This window comes from Populus trichocarpa, chromosome 13, assembly GCF_000002775.5.
Source record: "Populus trichocarpa isolate Nisqually-1 chromosome 13, P.trichocarpa_v4.1, whole genome shotgun sequence".
NCBI lineage: Eukaryota > Viridiplantae > Streptophyta > Magnoliopsida > Malpighiales > Salicaceae > Populus > Populus trichocarpa.
The window spans coordinates 9,318,905-9,343,885 of NC_037297.2; the positions used below are offsets into that span (position 1 = coordinate 9,318,905).

The following is a 24,981-nucleotide window of genomic DNA, read 5'->3' on the forward strand; positions in this document are numbered from 1 at the left end:
TCTTTTGAATACTCAATTATTATTTAACTCACTAGCCTACTCATATTTGCTAGAAGGGATACCTTACTTATATTTTGATGCTACATGGGTTTCTCATAGTAATTATGGCTACCCATATTTGCACTAATTATTATCAATTTGTTTCCCATCAACCTATGATCCTACCTTGTTTGATGTTTTAGTTTTATTCACGACTTACCCTTAGTAAGTGATCTTGCCTTGTTTGTTGTTCTATGATATATAGCTTCATTCACAACTTGCCCTCAATTTATGATCTTGCCTTATTTGTTGTTCCAACTTCCTCAAACTATGAGTTATTGATTACAACGGTCTTGGTTTCACAGTTGACTTTTTTACTTGAAGTAGATTTTAGATCATGTTAATAACATTTGAGCAAAGAAGATTATCCCAACATGAGTATCATAACCTAATTTTTAGCCCTTGTTCTTTTATATATTTCAAAATATAGAAAAAATTTCAAAAAAAGTGTCTTTTCAATCAATATAATCAATTTTAATCATTTTATTATTTTCTAGGAAGAAAATACAATCAAGAATAGAAATTGAATAAATAATTGAGTTTAACAAGTTTATAATTGAGTTGGGGGAGTTTATTCATGAATGATTCGGGGTTGCAATTGCGGACTCAATTGAAAAGTAATTGAGGAAAAATGATTTAATTTGGTTTTAATTAAAAGAATTAAAAGACGAATGACTAAATTGTATAAGAAGTCCAAATTAAAATATTTAATTAATTCAATCAAAGGTGAAATTAAAGAGAAAAAGTAAGAATTAGGGCAAAATTGCATAAAACTGCAAATTAAGGATTAAATTAGAAAAATAAGTCAAATAAGAAGGTTCAATTAATTCAATTTAAGAACTCAATTGAAGAAACAATCCAAAATTAAACCTTAATGGAATTAAAAATAAAAGTTTAGGACTACAATGAAACATGCATCAAAATTTCAAGACTTCATTGAATTTTCCAAAAAAAAAAGACCTTTTATGTATTTATCTTCTTCCTATATCAACAATGAAATTTTAGTTACAAATCTTTAGCAATTCAAGCCTCTAACTATTGAAAACTCAACTCCTTAATTTCTCTAGATCCTAAGATTTTATCCAATTTTTTTTTTTTTTTTAAGAAAAGGATAACTCGAAGACCATCATGAATAGCCTCTATAAACTTTCCCTTTATAAGAATAAAAAAAGTTTCATCAATTCTCTCGTTGATTCCTTTTTTCTCTCTTTACATCCAAGGACCTCTTTTAAATACACCAAAAACCAAATCACTTTTTTTTTTAATAGAAAAAGACAGTTTTGAGCCAAATGACTCAAAAAGGCATCGTTTTGAAAACTACAGCTAAATTGTTCATAGCTACCCTACCCTTCCTTCATTATCTTTAGTTTTTCTCAGTAGCAGTAATCATAGTTTTAAATTCCTGTTGGGCTCGGCGGATCAACTCGGGACCCGATCAATCCGAAGCTGGAATCACGCCAAGTTAAAGAAAAAGCAGGGGAAGGAAAAACCCGGCTGATCCAGCAAAACCCGGTTAAAAACCGGATTGCAACCCGTTGACTTTTGTTTTTTTATTAAAACAATGTCGTTTTAAGTTTTTTTAAAAGAAATTGACCCGGACGACCCGGTCAAAACCCGGAACACGAGTCTTGGACCAAACCGGGTCTAAAAACTATGGTAGTAATAATAATAAAAAAAAAATTAAAAAATTAGGACATTTATGAAATAAAATTAAAAGGAGGCCAGGGCCGAGGAATGCAGCAGGCCCGCAAGCCCATAAATAAGCAAATGCCCTAAATACAAAAATATATTTTAGGGTTGAGTTAAGGGCTGTGAGGAGGGAAAGAGAGATCGATCAGATGGCGAAGTTCAACGTAGTGCAGAAGAGAAGAAGAGCACAAATAGCAGAGAGCAATACACGGAGACCCATTAACTAAAAAGTTTAAGGACAAAACCCAGCCCCTCACTCTCTCTGGCAAGCGCAAGCGCAAGCTCTTTAAAAAATGGCGCAGAGTATGCTTCATTTTCTTTTCGATTACTTTTAACAACTCCTATATATTGTAATTTTTTTGTTCTTTGTCTTGTCTTGTGATTGCTTTGCAGGAGCAGAAGGAAGCTGTAGATAAGGGTTTGGTCACTATGCAAGACGTCGAGATGGCTTTTGCTCCAGGTTTCTCTTCTTGATTGATGTCTGTCGGCTACCTGGGATGTTGAGAGAACAAAGATCATAGTCTCCTACTTAGAATAGAATTGTAATTATGTTTCCTACTTAGAATAGGAGATCTGCAGAATTCTTCTTTCCTACTGTAAAGCAAAAGCCTTGTATAAATATGTGATACAGTATCAATAATAAATCGCTGCATTAAATTCAATCTCTTCTTTATTAATTTACATGGTATCAGAGCAGGACTAGAACCCTGCAGCTTCTCTACACCCTAATCTCTCGTGTAGCACCCTTTCTAATTCAGCTATCATGGCCAACCAAGAAAGTTCTATCATTGGCAAGAAAATTACCGATCCTGGCTTTTCTACAAACCCAGAAATTCCTGCAGAACTTCTAAAAACAAATCTCTCAAATCCATACTTCACTCATCATTCAGATCATCCAGGTCTGGTCTTGATTTCTAAACCCCTGAATGGGGACAATTATTCAACTTGGAAAAGGGCTATGACTCTAGCTTTAAATTCCAAGAACAAATTGTGTTTTGTCAATGGCTCAATCAGAATCCCTTCAGAGGAGACTGATCCTGAAGGTTATGCCATATGGTCTAGATGTAACGATATGGTTCACTCATTGATCATTAACACTGTCATTCCGGAGATCTCAGACAGTGTGATCTACTACTCTACAGCTCAAGAAGTTTGGGAAGATCTTCATGATCGATTCTCTCAAAGCAATGCACCTTGTATCTATGAGATTCAACGAGATATTGCTTGTCTTCGATAGGACCAACTTTCTATCTCAGCCTATTATACAAAACTGAAGGGCCTGTGGGATGAATTAGCCTCCTACAACGACACAGTCCATGGAGCACAACAAGATCAGCAAAGGTTAATGCAGTTTCTGATGGGGTTGAATGACTCTTACAGTGCTATTCGTGGACAAATTCTCCTAATTAATCCACTCTCATCTGTTCGTCAAGCCTATTCCTCCGTCTCTCAAGAAGAGAAGCAACGTCTCTTAAGCTCAATGCACACTATAAATGACTCTGTTGACAGTGCTGCCATGACCGTCCGCAGCAATAGTGGCAAGACCACCTCATTAACAGGTACAGGGAAATCTGAACATTCTTATCAATCATATGGGACGCATGACTTTTGATCGCAACCAGAGACTTTCGCACGCAGACATGACCAAGACAAACGTCGTTTTGGCTCTAGAAAGGGACGTCCTTTTTGTTCCCACTGTGGAGAAGCAGGCCACTGGGTTCAAACATGTTATGAGCTGAATGGATATCCAGTTGGCCATCCCAAAGCGAGGCATAATTCAGGCTCAAAGCATTTTGGCAACAACAACAGATATGTAGCTAATCATGTGTCAGAAGATTTTTCTAAAGAAGATGGCAAATCAGTGGTTGGCATCTCAGAAACTCAATTAAAGCAGCTCTTATCACTTCTTAATAAAAATGAAGGACCTAGCTCCCAAGCACATGCCGTCCAGGTTTGCCTAAAATCGCTTCTCGCAATTGGATTATTGACAGTGGGGCGACAGATCATATTTCCTCTTCGTCAAAATCTCTTATACATACAGATAAAAATTGTTCTTTGCCTTCTGTTTTGTTGCCTAGCGGCCAAAAGGCCAAAATCGTTACCAAAGGATTACTGCCTCTGAATTCTGTTTTTTATCTCCACAATGTGCTTTGTGTACCCACATTCAAAGTTGATCTAATGTCAGTAAGTCGTTTGACAAAAGGGATGAATTGCTCAATAACTTGTTTTTCCTTATTGGTGTATTTTGCAGGATCTGGTTACGAGGAGGACGATTGGTTTGGGTAAACAACGTGACGGATTATACTACTTGGTGGCATTAGCAACGAAGACATCTACGATCAACTCCACCTCACCAAAAAAAACCCTACCAGCCTGCAATACCACCATCTCATCAACCAATCTGTGGCATAATCGCCTCGGTCACATATCACCTCATCGCCTCAATTTAATTGCCAATAATTTTTTAAATTTTTTCGCACAATTTCATGATGTGTGCCCTGTCTGTCCATTGGCTAAACAAAGTCGCTTACCTTTCAGTCCTAGTGTTATTTCTTCCACAAAACCTTTCGAAAAAATTCATTGTGATATTTGGGGTCGTTATCGACACCTTTCTATTTCTGGTGCTTATTATTTCCTTACTATTGTTGATGATTATACACGTTTTACATGGATTTTCTTAATGCGACACAAAAATGAAACACAATCACTCTTAAAGCAGTTTTTCAGCTACGTTCATACTCAATTTGACTCTCACATTAAGATTTTCCAAAGTGATAATGGTGGTGAATTTCTCTCACTCCGTTCTTTTTTTCAAGACATCGGTGTCATCTTTCAACATTCTTGTGTTTACACGCCCCAACAACATGGGGTTGTGGAACGCAAACATCGTCACATCTTACAGGTAGCCCGAGCTCTAAAATTTCATGCTCACCTTCCCGTCCAATTTTGGGGCGAGTGTGCACTTACTGCAGTACACATCATCAATCGACTCCCTTCTTCCACCCTTTCTTTCAAAACTCCTTTCGAACTTCTCTACTCCAAATCACCCTCCTTTTCCTATATTCGTGTCTTTGGTTGTTTAGCCTATGCTACCAACGTCCATCCTTCTCATAAATTTGACAATCGTTCCATACCCTCAGTTTTTATTGGATATCCATATGCTTCTGTCCAACCCAAATCCACCATCTCTCCTCCACACACACCTTCTGGCCCTATTCCCCTTATATCCCATGATATAAATTCCTTTGATTTCAGTTCTTTTACTTCCCCTCCCATTCCACCTCCAGTTTCCCCTTCACCTATACCATTGTCCCCTGTTCCCACTGATTCAGCTCCCACCACACCTGCCACCGATCCACCATCTCCACAACCCATGTCCACTCTACAAACCTACACCCGCCGCCCTAAACCTCTCGCCCCATATGTGCCACTTACCGATCATCAAGACCCATCCCAACTCATCTTCTCTGCTCCTCCTTCACTACCACCTGATCAGCCTCCCCTACAACCCCACCCTTCCCTAACCAATCATCCTCCCCAGCCCACCTCTGACGCCACTCTACTTCGTCGCTCCATCAGACACATTATGCCACCAGCCAAGCTTCACGATTACTTCTGCTCCAATATTTACTCCCACCAATCGACCTCCTCACTACCAGGTCCGACTAAAGGTACACGTTATCCACTAGCTAATTTTGTTTCTTATCACCGCTATACACCTGCAAACCAATCTTTTGTTACTCAGCTCCATACTGTCACCGAACCCAAATCCTATTCCGAAGCTGTTGCTCACCCTGCATGGCAGGAAGCCATGCATAATGAATTGCAGGCTCTTCAGGAAAATGGTACTTGGTCCCTCACACCACTCCCGGGTGGCAAGACACTAATTGGTTGTAGATGGGTGTATAAAATTAAACATCGTTCTGATGGTTCTATCGAGCGCTACAAAGCACGCTTAGTCGCCAAGGGGTTCACACAATTGGAAGGTGTGGACTTTCACGATACCTTCTCTCCCACGGCTAAAATCATCTCTATCCGCTGCTTACTTGCCTTGGCCGCTTCTTCTGGTTGGTCTCTCCACCAAATGGACGTCCACAATGCTTTCCTCCATGGTGACTTAGCAGAAGAAATATACATGTCACCACCGCCAGGTCTTCGGCGACAGGGGGAGAACCATCTTGTTTGTCGCCTTCATAAGTCATTATACGGGCTGAAACAGGCATCTCACCAATGGTTTGCAAAGTTTTCAGAAGCAATTTGCTCAGCTGGATATATACAATCTCGTGCTGATTATTCCTTGTTCACCAGCAAACGGGGTGAGTCCTTTACTGCTCTTCTGATATATGTTGACGATATTCTCATCACTGGTAATGATCCGGCTAGAATTGCTGCAACCAAACAATTTCTGCATAACCATTTTCGTCTCAAAGACCTTGGCATTTTGAAATATTTTCTTGGAATTGAGGTGTCGGCTTCCAAGAAAGGGATTTTTATTTCCCAGCGTAAGTATGCACTAGAGATCATTGCAGATGCAGGCTTGCTGGGTGCTGCCCCAATCAATACTCCTATGGAACGAGGGTTGAAATTATTAGACAAAGGCACCTTGCTCAAAGAACTAAACCGGTACAGAAGACTGATTGGCAGATTAATTTACTTAACTGTTTCAAGGCCAGACATAACTTATGCAGTACATGTCTTGAGTAGATTTATGCATCAACCCCGGAAAGATCATATGGAGGCGGCTCTTCGGGTTGTTCGTTATCTAAAAAAGGCACCCGGCCAAGGATTATTCTTCTCTTCAAATAGTGACTTCAGGTTAAGGGCTTATTGTGATTCAGATTGGACAGGATGCCCACTCACTAGGAGATCCACAACGGGTTATTGTGTTTTTCTTGGATCATCGTTGATATCTTGGAGATCAAAGCGACAGAAAACAGTCTCACTCTCCTCAGCTGAAGCAGAATACCGTGTAATGACAGGAGCTTGTTGTGAATTGACATGGCTTCGCCATCTATTGAGGGATTTGGGAATTTCGCACCAAGAATCAGCTTTATTGTATTGTGATAATAAAGCTGCCTTACACATTGCAGCTAATCCAGTTTTTCACGAAAGAACTAGACATATCGAAATGGATTGCCATTTCATTAGAGATAAAATCCAAGATGGATCCGTAACTACAAGACATGTGGATTCTGCACATCAGCTAGCAGACATCTTAACCAAGCCTCTCGGAAAAGAAATCTTTGTGCCTATGGTTCGCAAGTTAGGAGTGCAGGATATTCACTCTCCAACTTGAGGGGGAGTGTTGAGAGAACAAAGATCATAGTCTCCTACTTAGAATAGAAGATACGTAGATATTATGTTTCCTACTGTAATTATGTTTCCTACTTAGAATAGGAGATCTGCAGAATTCTTCTTTCCTACTGTAAAGCAAAAGCCTTGTATAAATATGTGATACAATATCAATAATAAATCGCTGCATTGAATTCAATCTCTTCTTTATTAATTTACATGGGAAAAGAAATCTAGATATTCCAAAGAATTTGTGTTGCTGTGGGGGTGGAATTGGCTTAACTCACACCATGCTAGAAATTCTTGTCAAGATTTTCAAAGTCAATGCTTGTCCGTATTTACCTTTTTCGGAAATATGCAAGTTTCTGTCTGGCCCTCCAGAGCATATTTGTTAAATAACCCTTGACAGTTGTTTTACTTGTTGCAGGAGAGGTTACAACCAAAGATGCCAAAAGAACACCTACTAGATTTCACATGAACAAAGGCAAGAAGCTTAAGCGATTGAAGCGCTAAGGCAAGTTTATGTTTGAGTAAAAGTTGCATACTGCCGATGCCAAGTTCTGTACCTTTATGATTTATCTATTTCTTTACCCTCTTTCACTTTGATTCTGTGCAATTGTGTACATTTGCTTCTCAATACATAGGTAAGAACAAGACAAAGCCTGAAGTTTTGGTGGATGTCATGGTAGATGACACATATGAGACAGGGCGTGGTATGGCAATAACTGATCTGTTTCCTGGAGGACACAACTGTACAGACTAATTTGCCTGATAATGTAGGAGGCAAGGTTTGCACTTTCACTTTACGAGAGAAAAATCATGGATTCCAACGAGTTAGCTAGAAGTAATGAAGAGGACTAATGGAATTTGTGCCTCTGGAATGAAAGAATGTGATATGATGTTACAGATTCCTTATTAGGGCACTTCCATGCACTAAGGATATTTACGTAGCTATAATCTTTTTCAACAAGCATTGAAATGAATTTTGTTGCTATATGAAACTCTGCTGCCATTGCTCCTTCTATTTTTTTTTTCAAGGAAAAACGAGTTGATACATAATTTGTATTATCGTTCTGCCTCTTGTTGAATCTGTTTGGTTCTGAAAAACAGGGGGGAAAACACGATGCTCTTTCACAGTGCCACACCTATATATTTGACACAAGGTTCTTAAAAATATATTTTTAACACGGCATGAAAAACGAAAAATACAAAATAAATTTGAATCGTAAAGTTATAAAGAAATTTTTTCATATAAAATTCAAGCACCTTAAAATGCACTATTATAATAATTTTTTTATTTAATATAGAGTTTAAGGAAATGTTTTACTAGTTTTTGAATTTTTAACTTAATTTTATGTGTTTTATATGTTTTGACTCGTAAAATCATATAATTTTGTGAGTCAAAAACATGTTTTTGATAATACTATAATAATTTTTTTGTTTAATATTTGTAAAGATAAATGCCGCAGCTTTAACACATCATTTCATTTTAGGTTTAATGGATTATTATTATTTTTTTAATGAAAAACAAAACACTATTCAAACTCAGTATGTATTTCCTTTCGAATTTGTGATGTAGTTTTTCTGCTTTACATATACAGACATAATCATGATTTGTTTGTCCCTTGCTGCATGTTAGTTTTGACCCTTTTTCTCCTCGTGAATCTAACAGTAACTTTGGTTCTCAAGTCTACAAAATTCTCTTAGAGGACGGGATTTTTAATTATCCGAACATTTTTCTGATTCTTTTTCCTTCACCTTTTCATGTTTTACTAGCTTTCCTTCCAAACTCATATACATGTGATAATGTCTGCTGGTCATTGCCAAGGGCGTCGTTGGAACTTTTAAAAAACTATAGGACCATTAATTGGAAATTACTTCTTATACCAAAAGACTTGGATATCAATATTGAGTTTCACTAATTTTTTTCATTCCCCCCCCCCCCCTATTTAGTTTTGTTTTTTTTTTACAATTCCATCAATGGTTCTCCAGGTTGTCTTTATATGGTAACAATATCCACACAATTAATTTTAAACTCAAACCATGCAAGAAGTAGATTGAGAAAATTTTTTCTATTAATTTAAATATATTTTTTTTAATTTCATCTTCAAATTTTTTTTTATCAACTAGTCAGGTTGTCTTTAGACTAACCAAGTAGACTTAGTCATGTCAAGATAACTTACATATTTTAGCCCATTTAGACTCTTCTAACTCAAATTCTATTAAGACTTTTAAATATGAGATTTCTATTTCCAAATGCATTACCGCTTTCATTTTATAAACTAGATAGTAAGGCATAATTCTAGTTGATGTCTTTACTGTTATGCAATATATATTGAAGGCATAACGGAGCATTTCAAGCCGACCTTTATAGGTGATAATAATTTTATGATTTTTTTTTGATATTTTTGTTGGCAACTTCCACAACATCATTTATCTTTGACCTATTGGGAGATGAGTTTGAGTGCTTAATATTCTATTTCACATGTAATTCTATAATCATTCTCCCATTGAATTTCTTAGCGTTGTTTATCACTATCTTTTCATGTGAGTCATATTAAGTGTTTCTCAACATATCACTTAACTACTTTTTAAGTCACATTGGTATAGGAGATCTTTTACCCCTTTTATGAAGTAATTAATTACTACCAGGATAAATTGATGTTCATTACTAGTTTTCAAATTAACTACTCCAATAACATCTATTCTTCACATTGTGAATGCTAAAGTGATATCATGTTGAATAAATATATTAGCAGTGCATTAATCTTATCATTATACACCTGATACTTTTGATATCTTCTGACATAATTTATGCATTTTCAATCCATAGTCATCCAGAAGTATCATGCTCTCTACATCTGCATAACCATCATATGTCCATTTATATAGGCGGCACAAATTCCTTATTGGATTTCTTGTAAGGCTTTCTTAACTTTTACTACATCCAAACATCTTAACAAAAAACCATCAAATGACAATTTATGTAAGATTTCCTTATCTATGTAATATTTCATTGTCATTCTTTTTAAAGTCTTTTTGTCTACCTTAGATGCATCTAAGAGAAAATCAAAGCACATGGAGCCATCTTTTTATCTTCTTGTCAAGAGAATTATGGTAGACTAATTGGTTATTTATATCAGTTGATGGAAAAGCCCAATGCAAAAGAAATGCATGTGATCTTTAAAATAGTTTGAATCATTTTGAGAATACTTAGTTTGATCAGTTTTACAAAGAAGGTCTATGGTTCGAGTCTGTATAGCCCTAAAAAAATAAAATAAAATTCAAATACAAAAACAAAAATTGTATAGTTTTTATTTCTTCATTCAATTCCATGAACTTGGGCTTCTGCTGCTGACATAAAAACATCCCTTTCCATTTCTTCATATACAACCCACAAGGGTTTGCCTATTCTTTATGCATAAACCCTTGTGAGGATTTCACGCAGTTTCAGTAGTTTTTCCGCTTCCAGTATAAATTCTTTTATTTGTGCTTCATAAAAAGCAACAAAAGATTGATAGATTATTACCTTGATGATACAAGATAATAGAAGGTTACTTTATCTCGTATAAGAAGGTCACAAGAAGAGATAAAGAATAAAAAAAAGGATAGAATTGAACAACCATACAGGCATTGCTTGCTCATTGCATATAGCTTTATAAGAGAATTAACTTTTACCAAAGAAAAATAGAGAGTCTACAAAGCCTAGGTCGATAAATATACAATGACCACCCTTTCCTTGGGAGGAATTAAGAAAAAAAAAATACTATGGTGGCTCCGTTGCTTTATTTCATCGGTGATTTAACAATCCCAAAGTTTTTTTAAAAAAACTTACATAAGCTACAAATAAAATAAAAACAAACCCAAAAATATAAAAGAAGTGAAATGGGAAAGGGGGATTTATGTTCTAAACTCTTTTTTTTTTAATGATCTAATCTTATTGAATTGGAAAAAAAAAGTGTGATAAAGATAAGTCCTAGTACAGTATAAAAAAAATTGAATATTCTACTAAATTCACTTTTTTTTTTAGAATTGTTTTTTGGCACAAACCTTTTAAAAAGATTATCCATTCCCTCTCTCTATAAGAGAGACAGGTCCTTGTTTGATTTTTATTTTATTAATATATTCTTTACTTGATTGAATTAGGAATGAGATCTATAGAAATAACCATAGAAACGATGGAACCCACTATTTATTTATCCATTTCTATTTACTACTTAATTACTAATTTTTATTTACTACATTTTTCTTTGATACCAAGTACCAATAAAATTTCTTATTTCAAGGCATAATGCTTATAAAAACTATTATATAGCTTTCTTTTTACCCAACATTCTACTTCTATTATTAACCACATCTCACAAACCATGTCTAAAAAGTGAAAGTTAAGATACTTCTTATTTTTGTGATCCTAGCAAGAAGAAGAAAATTTTCCATGTTGGGTCCTTATATCCATGGACGGATCCAGCATGTGGGCACTTACCCATATTGCCTAAAAAACACAAATGAAGTATATATCATACTGAAATCGATAACTAGTTTCGATAGATAGAAAACTTAGGAAAAAAATTAAAATAGATGTGTTTGGAGAAAGAAAAAATAATTCTGATGAATTATAATGGAAATAAGAAATAAAATTTAAGAAAGAACTGCAAAAAAAAAGTGTTAGTTTAAACCCCAATTAAAAATCAATAATGTTATTGTGAAACTATGGTAAGTTTATAAATAAAAAAAATGATGAAATAGAAAAATAAATATATTTTGGAATAAGAAAATGGTCTTGAGTACTTAGTAAAATAACTGATATGGTTCTAGAAATGATTGAATAAAAAAATTCAAATTTTGACATAAAATCACCTACTGACCAGTTTTATACTATTGAATATAACTTTCAATCCGATCGTCGGATTGGATTAAAAGTTTACGAGAATCCTTTTGACATATTGCCCTATCTTGAGTTAAACTTTTGGGGTAATCTAAGTTTGGAAATATAATGCGAGAATATAATTAATCGAACAAAAAATAACATATAGGCTTATTAATGGTATTTTTATAAATAAGCTAGGAAAACTAGAAATTCATCTTCTTTTCCCCCTTTAAACTATCGGGTAGTGTTGAAAAAAATTAAAAGAGAAAAAACAATTAAGAGCTTATTTACTAAAACTCTAGAGAGAAACCAAGACTTAAAGCAAGATAGATGATGAAGTGAGTATTGAACACATCTAATTCAAGAATTAAGAGAAAAATCAAGTAAAGAAAAGAGAGTAGAGAGATAATAAGAGGAAAAATGAGAAGGAACAGAAAACTTCGACTGGTTAACATTCAGAATTCATATCATTATCAGGTAAGACGTTATAAACTCAATTGTACAATTTTAAGAAAATATTAACAAAGTTTTTACAAAATTCTTAAATTTTGAATTAAGGTTCTTAAATGTTAAATTAAGAAAAAGTGAAATTGTAAAAATATGATGTTCTTGGGATGAAATAAGATGTAAATGACTCTAAATAAAGCATAATTGAAGAAGAAAAATTAGGTGTTCATGGAAAAAGTAGAACCAGCTAGGATGAAAACTTTTAGGATCAAAATAAATGCTTGTTAGCTATCTGTATTTGTATTTAGAATGTATTGTTGTGTTGATGAATATTGAAATGGATTTAATTATATTATTTAGTTGTAGTTGGATTTTTAATGTCAATATGATTGAGAGAAATTGATGAAATAAATAATTTATAATTACGTGTTTGTTGATTGAAAATTATTAATAATTACGTGTTGGTTGATTGAAATAAATAATTTATGGTTAGTTATTGGTTAAATGATTGTTTGATTATTTATATCAAAAAAAGATATTTGAAAGTATTGATAAGAATGAAATTTTTTTAATGTTTTCAAGAAATGGTAGCAAATGTGAATTATAAAAAAAATTTAAATTTGTGGAGTATCTTTTAAATTTTTTAAAAACTTATAATTTTTAGATTTCCTAGAGTTTAATTAATTTAGTTAGATACTTATTTTCTCTATACAAATCCAGCAGCCATCCAAGTATGTGGATGTTATCGATACACCGTTGCTGGTCTCCGGCCCTTCCTATAGTTTAACATGATGTTAGAGCCCCTTGAACTCTAAAAACTAGTTCACAAACACACCGGTCGCTGCTACAAATCTGATTCCTCCTGTTTTAACTGGTGTAGTTTGGCGATTCTTGCTCCAAAAGAAATCCAGACTCCTCTTCTTTGAGAAGGTTGAAAGCTTGAGGGAAGGAATAACTCTAGGAAACTGGGAGCAGCAATTAAACCAAGTAAAAATGGGTCACAAAGGGGATGAAGTTTGGCTGATTCCTAAGGTTGTCTTGTTGCTTTTTCTCGCCCATTTCGGGTAGGGTTTTATAGGAGAAATGGGATGGTAGGAAAGCCATCCATATTTTCGATTGAAGCTAAGGACGTCCTCTTGTCTGGTTTTGAGAGCCGGCAATGGGAGGACGCCACAACTTGCAATCTTGGCTTGTATTTTGCAGGGAGCCTTGGAGATCAAGACAGGAGAAGATCATGCTAGAGTTGTAATACACAATCCATGCTGCAAGGTAGGCGGGCTCTTTGTCTTGTTTGATGGAGAGGTAAGGGAGAATCAAGTTTGCAATGTTGGTGCTCTCTCAAACTCTTCTTCGTAAAAACTAGTTACATGCCTGCGCGATGCCGCGGGTCAATTATTTTTTGCATTTCAAAAAATGTTAAGATTTAAAAGTATTAGGTTTTTTTGCAAAGTTATACCCAAGAGTCTTAGGTTTGGTTGCAACGCCTGACCCAAGAATAATATTTATAATATTAATAATAACATTAAACTTGGGTTAACCCTTAGCATAAAAGTGTCTGGACTGCAATACCAGACCCAATAGCATTGGACGTGGGTATGGCTGCAAAATCATGTCATAAAAGTGTGATAATTAAATAGATTAATTAAAAAGAAAAAAAACAAAGAAAAAAAACCAACAGGAAGAAAAAAACTAATGAAGAAAAAGAAAAAAAAATGAATTAACTGGGTTAACCCTTCAAACCAGGTTAACCTGTCATACCTTGAATTCGCATCGTGAAAGTTTGATAATTAAAAAGGAAAAAACAAATTAATGGGTTAACCCAGAATTAACTGGGCTAACTCGTCAAACCAGGTTAGCCTGTCAAATCCGGAATCCGTGTCATTAAAGTTTGATAACTAAATAGAAAAAAAATTAATATTAACAATTTAAATTAAATGAAAAAAATTAATTAAAAAGAAAAAAAAAACAAAAGACATCAGCCTTTTCACTGTGGACTGCACTGTGCAGTCCACAGTCAAAGGCATAAAAACAACAAAAAAAGAAAAAGAAAAACTGAAGGTATCAGCCGAGAACTACTTAGAAAAAAATTTAATATTAATAAACTAAATGAATTAAAAAGAAAAAAGAAAAGAAAAAAAACCTCTAAGAAGAAAAAAAAACTAAATAGAAAGAAATTTAACATTAACAAACTAAACTAAACGAAAAAAATAATTAAAAAGAAAAAAAAAGCAAAAAAAAAAATTCAGGTTAACTCATCAAATCAGGTTAACCCGTTAAACCCGGGATCCGTGTCATGAATGTTTGGTAACTAAATAAAAAAAAAGTGAAAATTAACAAACTGAACTAAACGAAAAAAATTAATTAAAAAAAATTAAAAAAAATCCGGGTTAACTCGTCAAACCATGTTAACCCGTTAAACCCAGGATCTATGTCATGAAAGTCTGATAACTAAATAAAAAAAATTAACATTAACAAACTAAATTAAACAAAAAAAATTTATCAAAATTAAAAAATTAAAAAAATTGATGGGTCAACCCATAATTAACTGGGTTCACCCGTGAAACCATGTTAACCCGTGAAATTCGGGATATGTGTCATGAAAGTCTGATAACTAAATAGAAAAAAAATTAACATTAACAAACTAAACTAAACAAAAAATATTAATTAAAAAGCAAAAAAAAGCAAAAAAAAAATTATTCTGGGTTAACTTGTCAAACCAGGTTAACCCGTTAAATCCGGAAAACGTGTCATGAAAGTCTGATAACTAAAAAAAAAATTAAACATTAATAAACTAAATTAAACAAAAAAAATTGTTAAAAAAAAACAAAGAAAGAAGCAAAAAAAAATTCCCCAAAGCATAAAAAAACAGCTAAAAAAAATAAGACAACTTATATATATAAAAAAAAACCCCTAAAGCATCAGTGTTTTACTGTGGACTGCAGTGTGCAGTCCACAGTAAAACACTGATCCCTTTTAGTATATGCTAGAAACGTGGCCCGCGCTACGCCGCGGGTCAATTTTTTTGTATAAAAAATATCAAAAAAAATTAAAATTTAAGAGTGTTAGGTTTTTCTACAAAGTTATACCTAAGAGCATTGTGTCTCTCTGTTACTCCTAATCCAAAAGTTATATTTATAATATTAATAATAATATTAAACTTGCATGACCCAAGTTTAAGTGAGTTTGGTTGCAACATCAAACCTAGAGCCTTTGATATGAGTCTGGTTGTAAGGTCATGTTATAAAAGTGTGATAATTAAAAAAGAAAAAAATTTAATATTACAGAATGAAATTAAAAAAAAATTAATTGAAAAGAAAAAAACAATAAAGCAAAGCATTATTCCGATGAATAGTGCTTTGCAAGGAGGGGTACAGTAAAATCCCCTCATGAGATCATAATAATTTAATGACCAGTAAACAAAACAAATAATAAAGTTTAATTCTTAATCAAATCGATATTAAAAGATGAAATTGAAAGAAAAAAACTACTTAAGAAAAAGAAAAAAAAATCTGAATCAACTGGTTTAACCCGTCAAACCTGGGATTTGTGTCATGAAATTGGAAGAAAAAAGATTGATGTCTTTTAGTTATAGTTAATTACAATATTTAAAGATGAAATTGGAAGAAAAAAACTAATAAAGAAAGAGAAAAAAAATCTGAATCAACTGGGTTAGCTCACCAAATCAGGTTAACCTGTCAAACCTGAGATTCGTATCATGAGAGTGTGATAACTAAATAGAAAAAAATTAACATTAATAAACTAAAATGAACAAAAAAAATATTAATTAAAAATAAAAAAACAAAGGAAAAAAAAACCTACATGAAGAAAAAAACTAATGAAGAAAAAGAAAAAAAATCTGAATTAACTGGGTTAACCCGTCAAACCTGAGATTCGTGTCATGAAAGTTTGATAACTAAATAGAAAAAAACTTAATATTAACAAACTAAATTTAAAAAAAAAATAAAAAGGAAAAAAAAGGAAAAAGGAAAAAAACAAAAATACTAAACAAAAAAAATATTAATTTTTTTTTTTAAAAAAAGAAAGAAAAGCCTACATGAAGAAAAAAACTAATGAAGAAAAAGAAAAAAAAATCTGAATTAACTGGGTTAACCCTTCAAACCAGGTTAATCCGTCAAATCTGAGATTCGTGTCATGAAAGTTTGATAACTGAATAAGAAAAAAAAAATTATGGGTTAACCCAGAATTAGCTAGGTTAACCCGTCAAACCCGAAATCCATGTCATGAAAGTTTGATAACTAAATAGAAAAAATTTAACATTAACAAACTAAATTAAACGAAAATATTAATTAAAAAGAAAAACCAGAAAAAAAATCCGGGTTAACCCGTCAAACCCGGAACCTATGTAATGAAAGTTTGATAACTAAATAGAAAAAAATTTAACATTAAAAAAAATTAAACAAAAAAAATATTCGTTAAAAAAAACAAAGAAAACAAAACAGCTTCAAAAAAACAAAGAAAAAGCAAAAAGAAAAAAAAACAGCTTAAAAAAACAAAGTAAAAAAAAAAAGACAGTTAAACGTTTCACTGTGGATTGCACTCAAAAAAATTAATTAAAATAAACCAGAAAAAAAAATCCGGGTTCACCCGTTAAACCCGGAACTTGTATCATGAAAATTTAATAACTAAATAGAAAAACATTTAACATTAACAAAAAAAAATAAACAAAAAAACATTCATTAAAAAAAACCAAGAAAAGAAACAGATTAAAAACAACAAAGAAAAAAGAAACTGCTTAAAAAAACAAAGTAAAAAGCAAAAAAAAGAAGAGAGAAGACAGCTCAGCGTTTCACTGTGGACTTGCATAGTGAAACACTGAGCAGTTTTAGTATATTTTACAATTAATTAAAAAGAAAAAAAATTCAGGTTAACTCGTCAAACCAGGTTAACCCGTCAAACCCGGGATCCGTGTTATGAAAATCTGATAACTAAATAAAAAAATTAACATTAACAAACTAAATTAAACAAAAAAAATTCATTAAAAGAAAAATACACGAAGAAAAAAGCAAAAAAAAAACCCATAAAGGTATGGAAAACAAAAAAAAATAAAAACAAAAAAAAATAAAAACAAAAAAAATGAGAAAAAAATTAAAACAAAAAAAAAGATAAAAAAAAAATAAAGAAGACTGCTCAGCATTTCACTGTGGACTTGCACAGTCAAACACTGAGCAGGTTTAGTTTATTGTTAATGGTTGGGAAGAAGGGAGAATACAATTAATAGTGACTTGAAACGACATCGTCTTCTTCTTTGTTAATTATTTCTTTTTTTTTCCCTGTTGTGCTCAAAGTGATGCCGTTTAATATGAAACCCAAAGTTTCAATTAAAACGCGCGGCGTCGTTTCATCAGCCTTATTTCCTTTAGGGTTTCAATTTGGTCCCTTAACCTTTTTTCGGTTTTAGTCTTTGATTTGTGAGAATTCTCAGTTGAGTCCCAAATCAAATCAAATTTTAAGAATATTTTCAATTTCACCCCTAATCATCCTTAATTAGACTTTTAGACTTCAAAGTACATTACAAAATGGTCTTGATATCATAATCATTTAATTTGATCTTTAATTAAACATTTAAACTTCAAATTGCTTTCACTTTTATCCCTAATTGAGTCAATTTCACCCCTCAAATTGCCATGTCCATTACACTTCAATCACCGGACATTTAATTCTTTCAATTTTGACTACATCAACTCCTAATCTTGACTTTTTTCTCAATTAAGCTTCTAATTGGATCAATTAAGCCATTTCAATTTTCCATCTCTTTCATTTAGGTCATTGGCTCTTCAATTTATGTAATTTCACCTTGATATTCAGTTTTCTCTTTAGACCCTCAGCTAGACTCCTGAATTTTACTAGCCTGTTCGTTTTTATTCTCAATCATTCAATTTGTACAATCTTGACTAATCTCAGTTTATTTTTCAATTGCTTGTGCTCATGATGTTGTATTAAGTTGTAAATTAAACCGTTGCCTGTTTTTGATACCTGCTGAAGGAGAAGAAGAAGAAGAATAAAGTCATCCTATAAATTCAAACCGAATTAGCCGTTGCAGATCCATACGCACCGTTTCAATTATAGCCAAATGCACCGTTTTAGTTTTGTTAAATAAGTATCACTACACACCGTTTTAGTTTTTCTTCTAAAGGTTCCTGAAACCCTGTAGAAAGAAGAAGGCTATATATACATGCATTGTAACAGACTGAAGGATATAATGAATGAAAATGAAAGACTTATGATCTCCTAGATTTCGGGAACCTAACAAACTTTTCCTGCCTTTTCATGTCAGTTTCAATGGTTGAACATTAAGGAGCTTCCCACGCCCATTCCTCTCATCTAACCACCAATATCATCACTAAATTCCCTTCAAGTTAGCACTATTCGCATCTCACCATAACAATTTTTAACCCAAATACTAGGGGTGATTATTTTCCGTCTGATTCAGTTTTTATCAAAAAAAAAATAACCAAACTGAAATTTTTTAAAAAAAAAACCGAAACCGGTTCAAACCGACCGGTTTCGGTTCGGTTTTTTAGGACAAAAACCGGTTCAAACTGGTTTGACTTGGTTTTGTCTGTTTGGCTCGGTTTTTTCTAGTTTGGCTCGATTTTTGTTTTTGGTTTGGGTTTGGTTCCGTTCGGTTCAGTTTTTTTGGTTTTAGGCTTATAAAACCGAAACTGAACCGGTCGGTTTTTTTGAAAACTTTAATTGGTATAATCGGTTTTTTTCACGGTTCGGTTTTTTCGATTATTTTTTTCTGGTTTTCTCGGTTTTTTGTTTTTTTTACTCACCCCTACCAAATACATATTTAAGAAAATGATTTAAATGGTTTTTTTTTGGGGTTTTTCTAAAAGAAAAATACAAAATTAAAAAAAAAAAAAAAAAGGGATCCAACACGTGGTGTCATTATACATGGTAGTGCTAGTGGCAAAAGTAGTGTACTAGGGGGACTTATTTTTGACATGACTTCAATCCCTCACTAAACAACTAATAAAGGAGAAACAATTATTTGCAGAGAGATTTTGTAGAGATAAACATGGATGGATGGATGGATATGGATGAATTCATATACAAAAGAGGTGGTCCAGTGATGCTGCTTAATATCAAGTCCTAGTCATCTTCTTTCGGCACTTCGAGCTCTGGCAGTAGCTCAGCTCGTAAATGAAATTCGTGGCTGTGGTGGACCCTCAAAAGTTCCAAAAAATAAATATTAAATAAAAAAAAAAAGGAGGAAAGAAACGAACTTGAGATTCCATTCCTTGAGCACAAAATCATGGTTCTTGGTGTTCCATATTCTTCCACTCCAATTGGGAAATATGCAGGGAAAAGTGGACTTTAAACTCCCATGTTCTCTCTATAATATGCACTACTGCGCGCTGGCTTCAACAATTCTCCTTGAGCCAATAATAGTTTGATAGGAAGCAAGACAGAGGCATTCAACTAAGGACTCTTTCCTTTTCAACTTTCTGCACTGAAATAATTCCTGTGGTTAGTGAAACACCAGAGACTTACCAGCAATAGACAATCCAATCTAGGGGCTTCACTCCATTCCAACTTATCCGCCCGACTTCCTATTGGCTATACTTCTCAACTAGTTTGACACGTGGGGTGAAACAATTTTTTTATTATGGCAAAAAAAAGAAAGATAGGTATTGTTAAAGTTTTTCTACCATAAAAAAATAACCCTGACTAAAATAATGATACTTGTATTAAATAAAATAAATTAAGAATTATATATCTAAATAAATAATAATAAATAATAATGAATATGTTGATTTTAACAAAATACTGAATTAGAAAACAGAAATAAAAATACATATTAAGATATTTGATCTCAATTGTTTTTTTATTAGAGCATAAATAATTTAAACTCCATTAAAAAAAATCTAGTATAATTCCTGCTTTTCTTATTGATATATTTTTCTTAATAATTGTTTTTTGTCACGGGCTCTTAATTTTTTAAAAATAGAATAAATATAAATGTTTTTTCTCATTTAATATTAATGAGTATATTATTATCAAGATTTCTCATATCATGCTAACACATAATTCTTCATAAAGCAATCAATAATATCATCATCATAAAAAAAGTCTCAATTTTCTTCGAAACAACAACATTGTTTTTTATTAGGACCACTACAATCGAACTCCTATTATAAAATGGAACCCTATGATACAAAGGTTGACCATTTTGATTACTGAAATCATAACAACCTATAAATTTCTTTTTTTTTTCTCTATCATTTTTAGCTGCTTTCTCTCTCCTCACTCAATCCATGGACTTGAAAAACAAACTAAATGAACTTTTGGATCAAAATAAAAATTGTCACGGATGTGATATTGGCCATGTAGTTTATCTGTGTTTTACAATTCAATCCTTTGTCTTTTAATTTGGTATTTTTACTAAAATTGAAAAACTAATTTCATCTACTTCTGTCTAAAATTCAGTTATCACAATGGTGGCTGGAAAATTAGGGTGGAAGATTATTTACCTAAAAATCCATTCTCAATATATTTTTGCCTTAAAAAATTAATAAATACCCTTATAACCTCCTAAAATTAATTTATTAAAAAAGAATAAAAAATGTCCAAAAACACAAAACCAAACCAAGAAATTTTTTCTCTCTTGATCTTGATCTACCTTTTCATGCAAGATGAAGGTTCAAAGACAATTCAACAAGAACCCATCATCGAATAGAACCTGTTACACCTAGAACGACCTATTTATTGTCGGAATGCGGCCAACAATGATTCTCTCTCTCTTTTGCCACAATTCAGAAAATCTCTCTCTCTTATTTCAAATTCAATGACAAAAAAATAAAATAAATGAACTTTTAAACCAAAATAAAAAAATATCTTGAATTTGAAATTAGCTATGTATTTTCTCTGTCTTACATTTAAGTGCTTTGTCTTTTAATTTGATCTTTTTACCATAATTTCAAAACTAATCTAATCTAATTGGGCCATAAATGGATTCAATCAAAAAAAATATAAAAAGGATAGAAATAAAAAAAAAAAGGCTGAATTGAAAAAAGAAAAAGAAAGCATACCAGATCTTTTAGCAGACAAGGTAACACCAAAACTATGCTTAATTTTTATTTTTATTTTACATGCCAAAAAGTAAAGGATAAAAAAAATGTTCATGAGATGTAATGGTCTTAACTAGATAAGTGACCTATGCTACACTGTAAACGGAGTAGAAAAAGCATATTTAGGTGACGTCAAAATTTCAAAGAAGCAAGAAAAATAAGTGACCTGAGAAATTTACTTGACTAGATTCAATAAGCTCATTTAATTTAATTTAATAATATAATTTTAAAAAAGAATTAAAATAAAGTGGAAAAATAACAATAATTAAGTATAAAAAATAAGTTGTCAATATCATACTGAGAGTTGAAGAAAGAAAAGTCCATTGAAAACTCATTATCATTTCGTTATGGATATTACCCCACCACTAGAAAGCGCTAACCAAAAGGGTTTTAACACCATTTCAGAAGGTTGTACGACACCGCCAAGAGAGGCCACACGTGTTGTCAAATCAATGACCCAGAAAACAAACCAAATAAAATATTATAAAGTGAGCATCTCGTGCTTATATTTAATCAATTAATTTAATTTTATTTAATTATTACAAGATTTCTTTAAAAAAACTAAATTTATCAATGAACGACAAATAAATAGAACCGAGATAACCCGATTTATTTTTAAAATTAGTAAAAAAAATCCTATATAATGAAAATAGAAAAAAAATATAATGAAGCACAATCTCCAATTAAACAATTGCTAAAGGAAAGCTAACACTCCCAGCTACAATTTCTATAAAAGAACCTTCCCTGGATTCTATCGTCTTCATGTCTGAACTCCCTCAGGAATCAGGGCGACGAACCTGCCCTGTTTTTATAAATGGGCAGGGTATCTCCAATTTTTTTCTCCAATCCCTTTTTCCTCATTAGATACAGCCATGCCTTCACCTTATACATGGCAACCCATCTCTTTGTGACCTCTCAAGGTCATTTGTACCAAAGTTAATTAATTCATTTCTACTTTGGCCGAACCTATCTAAAGGAATGAAGGGTTCCTCTTCCTTGTCAGTGATGCATTTTTTTTCTTCTAATTAGCAACCACATTATAACAGCACATCTCAAATAATTAAGCAAGGAAATCATAAGTTCTCCTCCTTTCCTTTCTTCCCCTCCAGTGGTCGGTCACCTTCATCTGTTCTCTCTATCTCTCTCTCTCTGTTTTTTTTCTCTCCAAAACTATTAAATTTTATCATCATAATTATTATCATAATTATTTTTTTTATAGTTACACTACTTTTGTATTATAAAAATTTAAATTATTATAAATCCCCCTTTTTTTGTATAATTTGTTCTCGGGTTTCACAGAAGTGACCGCTGAGACGATTTCAATGTCATCGTGGAAGGCGACATTTGGATACCTGAGGATGTTGCATGCATCGCTAGAGGAGCGCAAATGTCTTCTACCTGTTGGTTATTGCTTTATACGCGACAACCATTTTGTTTTTAATTTATATTTTTAATTTATTACAAAATCAAATTGTTCCCTAGTCAATTTGATTATAACTAAAAAACCATAGCGAAAATATGAAAAATCCAATGGACATTAGTTAAAGAATTTTTGCAAAGTAATTCTGTTTCAATTCATAGTATAATTAATGAGTATAGGGTATTAGTTTTTTTTTTTTTTAATTTTAATTAGCATGACAACAATTTAAAGTTATTAGGCATTCAGCAACGAACTGGAATATGGTCCAAAGTGTGTGTGAAGGGGACATGAAAAGTTTTCAACGGGTTGGATGCTCCTTCAATTTTATGGAAGGAATCCAAATTAATCAAAGAACTGAGTTTCCTTTGGAACATTATAACCACCGTGATAAACATCTGCCATGAGGGTGGCACGTGCCGGCGCCACCAAAGATCATAAGCAGCAAATTGATATTCCTATAGAAAGGCATATATTCACTTCAAAATGGATACTATAAGCAGCAAGTCAGATGCTTTGATTTTCAGTGGAGGTATAAAAAAAATCCACTTTTCCGGACGGAGCACTGCTGCCTCTAATTTGTTCTGATGAGCCTCTTTTAATCCCATGTCCAATTTGGGTTATGATTTTTTTTTTTTAAATTATAGATGTCCGGAACAGTTTACGCGCATCTCGACTAATCTCTCGAGATCTTAAAGTTAATGACTATATAAATCTTTAATAATTTTGAAATTTATAGGACTCGAATCAATAATTTTTAAAAAATAAATTCAAAACAGTTGAACTTCATCCATTTCTCCTCGCAAGAATAAGTTTAAGAATTTCTTTGAAGAAAGTGCAAGCAGCATGCACAATCAGAGAATGGTGCATTTGCTATAATATTATATGGCCTTTCAAGTTTCAACACATAGCAAGTGGCATGCCTGTAAAAACAAAGTGTTGCCAGCCAATGAAGTTTCAACCAAGATCTCTAGATCACTGTGCATAATTACATAAACAAACTGAACGTCTTAAAAACTAAACAATAGAGAAGCAAAGGCGACCTTTTTTCCCTTGTTCTTTGGTGTCGAATCACTTTCAAAGCAGGATCAACCTGCCTCGTGATCTCCTGCAACAGGCACATCATTTCCTGCAGATGCATTTCCCGGATGTCTAATCCCAACCTCAAATTCTGCGGCATCAGCACTTTCTGGTGGTTGCTCTAGAAGTGAGTGCCGGCAAGTTGGACAGGAGGAGTGCGACACCAACCATGTGTCTATGCACCTAACATGAAAACCATGGTTACACTTTGGCAAAACTCGTACTTTCTCACCATCTATGAACTCACCAAGGCAAATTGCACAATCCGTAGCAATAGTATGTATCCCTGACACCCCGTATATGATCACTGGGATTTGTCGCAATGCGCTCTTTTTGAGGCCTGTTGCTGCCAGACGCGCGGCAGTCTGATCAGGAGTCTCAAAAGCAAACCTCCGGCTACATCGTAAGGCGCATCGTACTATTGAATTTAGTCCAAGTGCACAAATTAATGCACAAAGCAAAGCGGCCAGGATGATCACCATGTTGGAATCAAAATTGGCATCACTGCTGTAAGTGTTGCGCGTCCTGCTTTCATTTGCTGCCGGTCGTGTGCTTGATTCTGTATCCAGGAGTAGCCGGTGTGGACGATGATGTAGAGTAACCATAGCTATTATGGCTCAATCCAGCAACACTTCGGAATCACACCAATACCCTCTTAGCCTTACTACAATTTACTTAGACCTACTATGAATTTATGCAAATAAGCTGGAGATTTCATGACTCCAATGCTTCCTAGCTTCAAACCGAACCACAAAGGAGACTGAAAGTAAGGAGTTCATTTCACTCGTATATAGAACAAGGCCTTGAATTCTGTTTGGTCCTGGATTTCTGAGCTGACTGTAACGGAGGGATTTAAAGGCTAAATCATGGCTTTTGATGCTTCAAGAGGAGGAGGTGAAGGCAAGCCAATAAATTATGAGGGTTTTTTATTTTTCTTCCTGTTCCTGTTGATCTGCTTTCAACCAAAACGAGAGAGATGAGCCTTTTTGAGTTATGGCAGTGTCTGTCAGAATTCCAACGAGATAAAAAGACGTTAAAAAAGCATCTTCTTGGTA

At 33.3% G+C, this 24,981-nt stretch overlaps 1 protein-coding gene and 1 long non-coding RNA gene across 3 annotated transcripts; one reads left to right on the plus strand and one right to left on the minus strand.

Annotated features, from left to right (window-relative positions):
• The first annotated feature begins 1,846 nt into the window (after positions 1–1,846).
• LOC7479037 (uncharacterized) lies at positions 1,847–8,088 on the plus strand. 2 transcript variants are annotated; one of them, XR_008057054.1, is made up of 3 exons: positions 1,847–2,031; positions 2,122–2,188; positions 7,448–8,088. It is a non-coding gene; the product is annotated as an uncharacterized LOC7479037 (long non-coding RNA). The 2 variants fall into 2 exon arrangements; XR_002977317.1 differs by lacking the exon at positions 7,448–8,088 and having other exon boundaries at positions 2,122–2,390.
• A 15,599-nt stretch (positions 8,089–23,687) lies between these two features.
• On the minus strand, positions 23,688–24,705 carry LOC7479035 (RING-H2 finger protein ATL74). Its single transcript, XM_024582952.2, has 2 exons — positions 24,648–24,705; positions 23,688–24,542 (listed from the first exon to the last, which is right to left on the minus strand). Exons 1-2 carry the CDS (start codon positions 24,703–24,705, stop codon positions 23,935–23,937), a joined length of 666 nt encoding a protein of 221 aa, XP_024438720.2. The 3' UTR covers positions 23,688–23,934.
• Between the last annotated feature and the right edge of the window lie 276 nt (positions 24,706–24,981).

Excerpts from the sequence above, each read along its gene's own strand:
- LOC7479035 (XM_024582952.2), bottom strand. The coding sequence starts at position 24,705 with ATGAACTCCTTACTTTCAGTCTCCTTTGTGGTTCGGTTTGAAGCTAGG. Across the intron at positions 24,543-24,647 it reads TGAAGCTAGGAAGCATTGGA|CCATAATAGCTATGGTTACT; the intron begins GTCATGAAATCT and ends TGCTGGATTGAG.